The sequence below is a fragment of the Salvelinus sp. IW2-2015 genome, linkage group LG16, assembly GCF_002910315.2.
Source record: "Salvelinus sp. IW2-2015 linkage group LG16, ASM291031v2, whole genome shotgun sequence".
Classification (NCBI taxonomy): domain Eukaryota; kingdom Metazoa; phylum Chordata; class Actinopteri; order Salmoniformes; family Salmonidae; genus Salvelinus; species Salvelinus sp. IW2-2015.
The window spans coordinates 36,144,172-36,151,281 of record NC_036856.1 but is presented as its reverse complement, the minus strand read 5'-3'; the positions used below and the strand labels follow the sequence as shown (position 1 = coordinate 36,151,281).

General features: G+C 48.0%; 1 protein-coding gene and 2 long non-coding RNA genes across 3 annotated transcripts in view; 2 read left to right on the top strand and 1 right to left on the bottom strand.

Moving 5' to 3' along the window:
• Positions 1–1,216, top strand: part of pgm1 (phosphoglucomutase 1) — a 12,696-nt gene extending 11,480 nt beyond the window's left edge. Inside the window, exons 11-12 of the mRNA XM_070447436.1 lie at positions 775–888; positions 995–1,216. Of these exons, the coding sequence (XP_070303537.1) occupies positions 775–888; positions 995–1,216 (336 nt within the window). The remainder of the gene's footprint in view (positions 1–774; positions 889–994) is intronic.
• A 1,147-nt stretch (positions 1,217–2,363) lies between these two features.
• On the top strand, positions 2,364–3,503 carry LOC139028996 (uncharacterized). Its single transcript, XR_011481222.1, has 2 exons — positions 2,364–2,412; positions 3,280–3,503. It is a non-coding gene; the product is annotated as an uncharacterized lncRNA (long non-coding RNA).
• Positions 2,572–3,046, bottom strand: LOC139028997 (uncharacterized). The gene is made up of 3 exons (XR_011481223.1): positions 2,990–3,046; positions 2,922–2,952; positions 2,572–2,623 (listed from the first exon to the last, which is right to left on the bottom strand). It is a non-coding gene; the product is annotated as an uncharacterized lncRNA (long non-coding RNA).
• Positions 3,504–7,110: the final 3,607 nt, after the last annotated feature.

The following is a 7,110-nucleotide window of genomic DNA, read 5'->3' as shown; positions in this document are numbered from 1 at the left end:
TACACCAGCTGAACCCAGTCCCGTATACACCCAGTGTAACCGTCCTTCCCCGTTTCTAACCAGGTGTAACCGTCCCGTTCCCTTCTACACCAGCTTAACCCCTAACCCCTGTCCCGGTTACACCAGGGGTAAGATTATGAAGAAGTGGACTCAGACAAAGCCAACACCCATGATCAAGGAGCTTAGGCGAAGAGTTTGGACAAGTCTTTGTGGGCCCAGAAAGTTCCTATCGGAGATAGAGCTACCGAAGTGGCCTGTTCTGCCCTGACAACTTTTGCCTACCACCGACCTTGTGGACGGGGTCTAAGACAGGTGGGAGGGGAACAAAAAAGGATTCTAGAATTACAGCGCATGTGACCAATGCATGATGGGTATTCTATCGTATGGTGGTGGGCTGTTCATTTGCAGACTATCATTTGTCCGTGCACTTTGAAATAATAAAGTTAAAAGACACAAATCTGTGCAGCATATGAATTCTGTCAGTACATTTCATGAAACGTGGGAGTGGATGGATAGTTATGACAATATGATTAAGTGATATTGAACGGCTCTAAGTAATAACCAAGTATCCAGTTGAGTCGTGCCAGAATACAGGAGTCTGGATATAGACACGATTTCGTATCAAACGATCTTCCCATGCAAAATAAATAGACACGACGCCATCATCTAGACATATACATTATTATGATCATCTACCATTACTCCCAGAATATATCTGTTGAAGTTCACTCGCCTTCATCAGGAGCACGTAATCTTCTCTGTGCGTCTCATCAGCGCCAGAAGGCAGGTGGCGGAAAATGGCATGCATCGTCTTCTCCGAAGCATCCAGGGGATAAGTCCATCCCTTTCGTCCAGTGGCACAAGGCCACCGCGCCCAGGATTGCACCCGTCAGGCATCCCTATCCACAATAGTAGAACATGCTGCTAGCACAACTTCACATTGAAAAACTCAGACCCCTCCAAATAAGAACCAACACTCTACATTCCCTTCCAGGCCGACGCCGGCACAACCCCGGAAAGGAGAGAAGGAGTGCACAGCGAGACGGCACTGAGAAAGGGGGAGCTGGAGTCGATACAGGAGGAGGGGCCGTTGAGGATGAGCAGGCTAGCTGGATATATGGAATGTGACGCAGGGGCAGTCCATTTTAGCGAGGGCAACAAAGTGGGGAGAGCGACGAAGAGGGGAGGAAGGGGATCTTGTTACACTGACGAATAAGCGTCAAGAACAGACAGAGGAGGACGCTCCAGTGAAGCGTAGAGGAACGAAGAGTTCGAGAATTGGAAGGAGGTTAATATTCCACCCCCCCGCCGGCAAGCCCGGTCCACGACGACGCCCAACGGGTACCACACCAGACAGCAACACACACCACCCCAACCAGAGCAGGCCTAACCTGAGCGTTTGAACTGCAGCCAGCTAAATGTTTTGGGTCGTGTGAGTCCAACAACAGTGCCTTTCAGAATTCTTAGTTGGACTTGAAGGAGAAGGAATGTTTGGCTAAAGAGTTGGTCATGGTTGATATCAGGCCTGGGGGGAAAATACGTTCGGAAAGCACAGAGTTGACACTTCATAAAATCATGTGTAAGTGGTCTGGGCAGGAGAGACAGAATGATGGGAGAAAGGAACAAACTGACAGAATGGGGAAAAAAACGAACTCCCTGATAATAATTTGGATAAGGAGGCCTCTATGGCCACGGGCTTCTTTAGACCATTTCTATTGCTTACCAATCTAAAAAGATTGGATAGGTGAAAGCATTATGGTAGCGGCTCAGCTTGGCTGTTCCAGGCTAGTTGACTTATGTGTTCAGTCTGTAACTGTAACATAGAAGTCACTGGGTATAGGGAAGAGGCTATGACCGAGTGAGACTGGAGTGTAATGTTGACTGTTTGGCTTCCTCAGGTCATGCTGAAAACCTCTGGTGGGAGATGCGCTGAAGTCTCTGGGCTCCATGAGAGACGGCCGCACCGGGCCACTGTGAGAATGACTAGAGCGGCCGCCCCCTGCACATGACTGACGGCGCCACTGGTTGGACGAATGAGGCCCTCCCACGTAGAATTATTCTAAGCGAAGCTCCATGCAACCGACACACATTGGGAAGTGAACAGTCGTGCATCATGCTTGAGAATCCTTGGCAGGGCCCGGTGTGAAGACGGCCTGCACCGCAACAGCTGGTACCTACGCCCGCGCAGCTGAGACTGCAGATGCATGACGTGCTGCTAGCCCTGCCCCCCACCTGTGATCTCACATAGACTGCCTGCCCTGCCCCCACTGTGAATCAACTGCAGCGCCTGGCCCCCCACTTATCATGCATCTGTAGACTGCTTGGCCCTGCCCCCCACTTGATCACATAGACTGCTGCCTGCCCCCACGGATCATGAGGCTGGCCCTGCCCCCACTGTGATCAGACTGCTAGGCCTGCCCCCCACTGTGACACATAGACTGCTGCGCCCTTGCCCCCCACCTGCTGATCACGAGACGATGCTGGCCTGCCCGGCACGTGAGCCCTAGAACTGCTGGCCCTGGCCGGCGCCCCACTGTGATCACATAGGAACTAGCTGCCCTGCCCCCACTGGTGATCACGTAGACTGCTGGCCCTGCCCGCCCCACTGTGATCACATAGACTGCTTGGCCCCCTGCCCACTTGTGATCACATAGACTGCTGGCCCTGCCCCCACTGTGATCACATGACGATCTGCTGCCCGCCCCTGTCCCACTGGTGATCCACGTAGACTGACTGCCCTGGCCCCACCCCCACTGTGATGCCACGGTATACACTAGACTGCTGGCCCTGCCCCCCACTGTGATCACGTAGACTCTGGACCCTTGCCCCAGCGCCAGCTGTGGTCACATATAGCTGCCCCTTGCCCCCACTGTGATCACGATAGACTGCTGGCCCTGCCCCCCACATGTTATCACGTAGACTGTGCCCTGCCCCCCACTGTGATCACGTAGACTGCTTGCCCTGACCCCCCCACTGAGATCGACTAGACTGCTGAGCCCTGCCCCCCACTGTGATCACGTAGACTGCTGGCCCTGCCCCCACTGTGCATACAACTGTAAGACCTGGCCCTGCCCCCCACTGTGACACCGATAGACTGATGGCCCCTGCCCCCCACTGTGTCCACGTAGACTGCTAGCCCCTGTGCCCCCCGACTTGGATCAGACTGCTGGTCCTCTGCCCCCCCACCTGTGATCAGACTCAGCGTAGCCCTCGCGCCCCACTGTGATCACGTAGACTGCTGCGCCCTGCCCCCCACATGTGATCCCAAGACTCGCGTAGCCCTGCCCCCCACTGTGATCAGACTGCTAGCCCTGCCCCCCACTGTGATCAGACTGCTAGCCCTGTCACACCCTTCCAGGTAACTCTGTCCTATCAACCCTTCAACCTTTCCACTTGTGCCTCTGAAGAACAACCTCACCTCACTTGTACCATAAAGCCATCCAAACAAAGGCTTAAAATGTGACACTGCCATTCACCATGAATAAAACGTCATTACAAAATAATATTGTCGCACTCGTGTGTGTTTATTTGGGAGATATTAAATAAATATATATTTCAATATACGTTGAAATATATATTTATTAGAATTTCTTATGGAAGACACAAAGGCAGTATGAACAGTCAGTTTTGTTGTCCGTAGCATTCTACATTTAAGACAGATACCCCACCACCATGCCCGGAGTCAGTGACCAATGTCAATCTCTCCCGGCATGCCTGATCTAGCCAATCAGCTGAGAGATCAGTGCTAGGATGTGATTATGGTGGTGAGATCAGTCAACCAGCTTGGGGACATACACAGTCAATTTTGATGCCAGAGGGCCTGGTTTGGGGGCAATCCAACTACGGAAACACCGGAGTAGCTTAATGATGCTGCATGTGTAGAGGTAAAACATTACTGTGCTTAAGCTTAGTGCTGCAGCCACGCAGATGTTAAACAAACAGCTCCTGGCCTCAGGCGGGTCTAAGCCTCTTAGGGCTTCTCTGAAGAGGAGTTCATTGACTTCTGGGCTGGGAGGTATCAGACATATTCCCCCCTTACCATAATCTCTCTGCTCTCATCCACCTCTCCTATTCTTCTAAATGTTCYTTCTCTCTCTTCTCTTTTCTCTCTCTACATCCCACCACAAATACCAGGCCAGGGGTGGCTGTCTATTTGAACTGATGAGAACTAACTCTGGTAGACCTAGACCATAACCCCTCAGCAGACAGTGTGTGAGAGAGCATTGAGGTAGCCAGAACTAGCCAGCCCTTCACTGTGCCAGGGGAGACGGGAATGAGTGGGTGGAGTGATATTAATGGTGATGGCCTCTTAGCGGAGACACTGTTCTGGACATGAACATGGCAAGTTATTCTATCCTCTGTCATCAAACAAGCCAAGAAGTGCAGGATGGATCCGAATGGGTTCTGTCCAGAGTCAATGTGGGAGAGGGAGTATTTCCAAAAGGTGAAGTCTTTCCAAAGACTTTCCTGGGTTGCGTCCCAAATGACACCTTATGGGCCCTGGTTTAAAGTAGTTCACGACATAGGGTGCCATTTGGGACACAGTCTTGATCCTGAAGAGGAATAGAAGACCAATTTAATCTACTCTTCCTGTTCTCTGCAGGGAAATGTACTCAATAATCGGATAGTCACCATTATACTGAATGATATGTGTGTAAGTCTTGTCATGACGTTGCCCTCTTTGGGTACAGCAAGCCCCATCCCCCTCTACCTGCCTCCTACACTGGCTGCTGTGGTCAGAGAGAGATCGTAAATTCCTGAGGAGAGGATCTCCTCATGGCCACAGTATAGAGACAGAGTGAAGTTTCATAGAGATCAAAGGAATTTCTTCCACCTCGCAGAACTTGAGGTCCGAACAACATTTATGTTCCGGAGAAGGTATAAAAGATCGGTGAAGAATCCAGCTACGAACTGGTCCGTTTGGTACAAGTTTGTAAAACTCATGAGAGACGGTGCAGCCACATTACCATAACGCTGTTTATATAATAGCCTCAGATATGAGGTTTACATCTAATTGTTGTATAAGATGAATGAGTGAGGATGATACTGTTTGTAAAATTGTGTAATGTAATTTTGGACTGTTTAATGAAGGAAACTCCAATTCCCTTTTGAGTTTAACTAAATCAGAGGACCGCCCATGAGCACAGTTATGGTCGGGCATCCTGGGACAGGCCCTTTTCTGCCCTTCCGAATAAAACCCCCACTCTGGTTTTCTATCACCAGACCATGTTTCTCTCAATCACGAGAGGACAAAGGTTGCAGACCAGCTTACCTCGATAACGAGAGGGCCAAGGTTTGAGACCAGACTGCTGAATCTTTTAACCATCCCACGTGGTTAAACTCTTAGACTATCGATACTGACAGAATAAGAACACGTCTTTGATATTAATTACTAGTCTGCAGCTAGGAATTCGGTATCATTGAACGCGAAGAACGACAACCGCCAAAACACCTATCCATAACGATATGAATGAATGTCACTCTGAACAATCKACTCTAACCACGACAGAGAGAGAGGACGGAAACTCTCCAACAGAAACTAACTTTTCAGCAGAGATCCCGACGACACACTGAGCGTAAATATATATATTGATTGCAATTGTTCCCGAATGAGTGAGCGTTCATGTGCAAAGGATTATCATTTCAATTGTTATAATTATCAACTCTGTAGTGACTTCTCAGCTGACTCACACTTCCCTTTTGTCTAACAAGCCGCCATGCCGGTTTAGCCCACTAGGGAAACTCCGTTATCATTTCCTTGTAACTATCAACTGTTTGTTTATGCATTTCTGTGAATTACTTAGTTAGTAAATAAATGGTTTAAAACAATTGATGTATGGATGACTCATAGTGAAGACTGGGTTCGTGTAGATAACCAACAATTTACGACGTTTGGAATGAGACTAATGTGAGGTAAAATAAAGAATTAATTAATTCGAAGACTAATTGATCAGATATAAAATATCTGAAAAGTTATATTAGGAAAATTATAACTTTGTAATCTGAATATTTTCCTTGGTGCCCCGACTTCCTAGTTAATTACAGTTACATGATTAATCAGTTTAATCGCGTAATAATAATTACAGAGAATCTTTGATAAAAACGAAGTCTTCATTTAATGATAGTAAAGACACGACAGTCTCTTAAGATGATCTTCTAGCCAGATGACAGAAAGCTAAGTAAGAGAGACTTCTAGTGAGGGAAAATACAGTTTCAGAACTTCCAGCTAGTGAGGGAAAATACAGTTTCTGAACTTCCAGCTAGTGAGGGAAAATACAGTTCCAGAACTTCCAGCTAGTGAGGGAAAATACAGTTTCTGAACTTCCAGCTAGTGAGGGAAAATATAGTTCCAGAACTTCCAGCTAGTGAGGGAAAATACAGTTTCTGAACTTCCAGCTAGTGAGGGAAAATACAGTTCCAGATCTTCCAGCTAGTGAGGGAAAATACAGTTCCAGAACTTCCAGCTAGTGAGGGATAAATACAGTTCCAGAACTTCCAGCTAGTGAGGGAAAATACAGTTCCAGAACTTCCAGCTAGTGAGGGAAAATACAGTTCCAGAACTTCCAGCTAGAAGGTTCTGGAACGTGCCGTATTTTCCCTCACTAGCTGGAAGTTCTGGAACTCTTACCTACACTGCTGGAAGTTCTGGAACTGTATTTTCCCGCACTAGCTGGAATTCTGGAACGTATGTTTCCCTCACTAGCTGGAAGTTCTCAACATGTATTTTCCACCCTCACTAGCTGGAAGTTCTGGAAACCTGTATTTCTCTTTCCTCAACTAGTGGAGTTCTGGAACTGTATTTCCCTCACTAGCGGATTCTGGACTGTATTTTCCCTCACTAGCTGAAGTTCTGGAACCCCTCACTAGCTGGAAGTTCTGGAAACTAGTTTTTCCTCACCATAGCTGGAAATCTGGCGATACTTTTCCCTCACTAGCTGGAAGTTCGATATGACTGTCATTTTCCCTCACTAGCTGGAAGTTCGGAAACTGTATTTTTCCCTCACAGTGATAAGTTCATAGACTGTTCATGTCCCTCACTAGCTGTAGTTCTAGAACTTCTATTTTCCGCATCCACTAGCTGGCAAGTTCTGGAACTGTATTCTCCCTCAG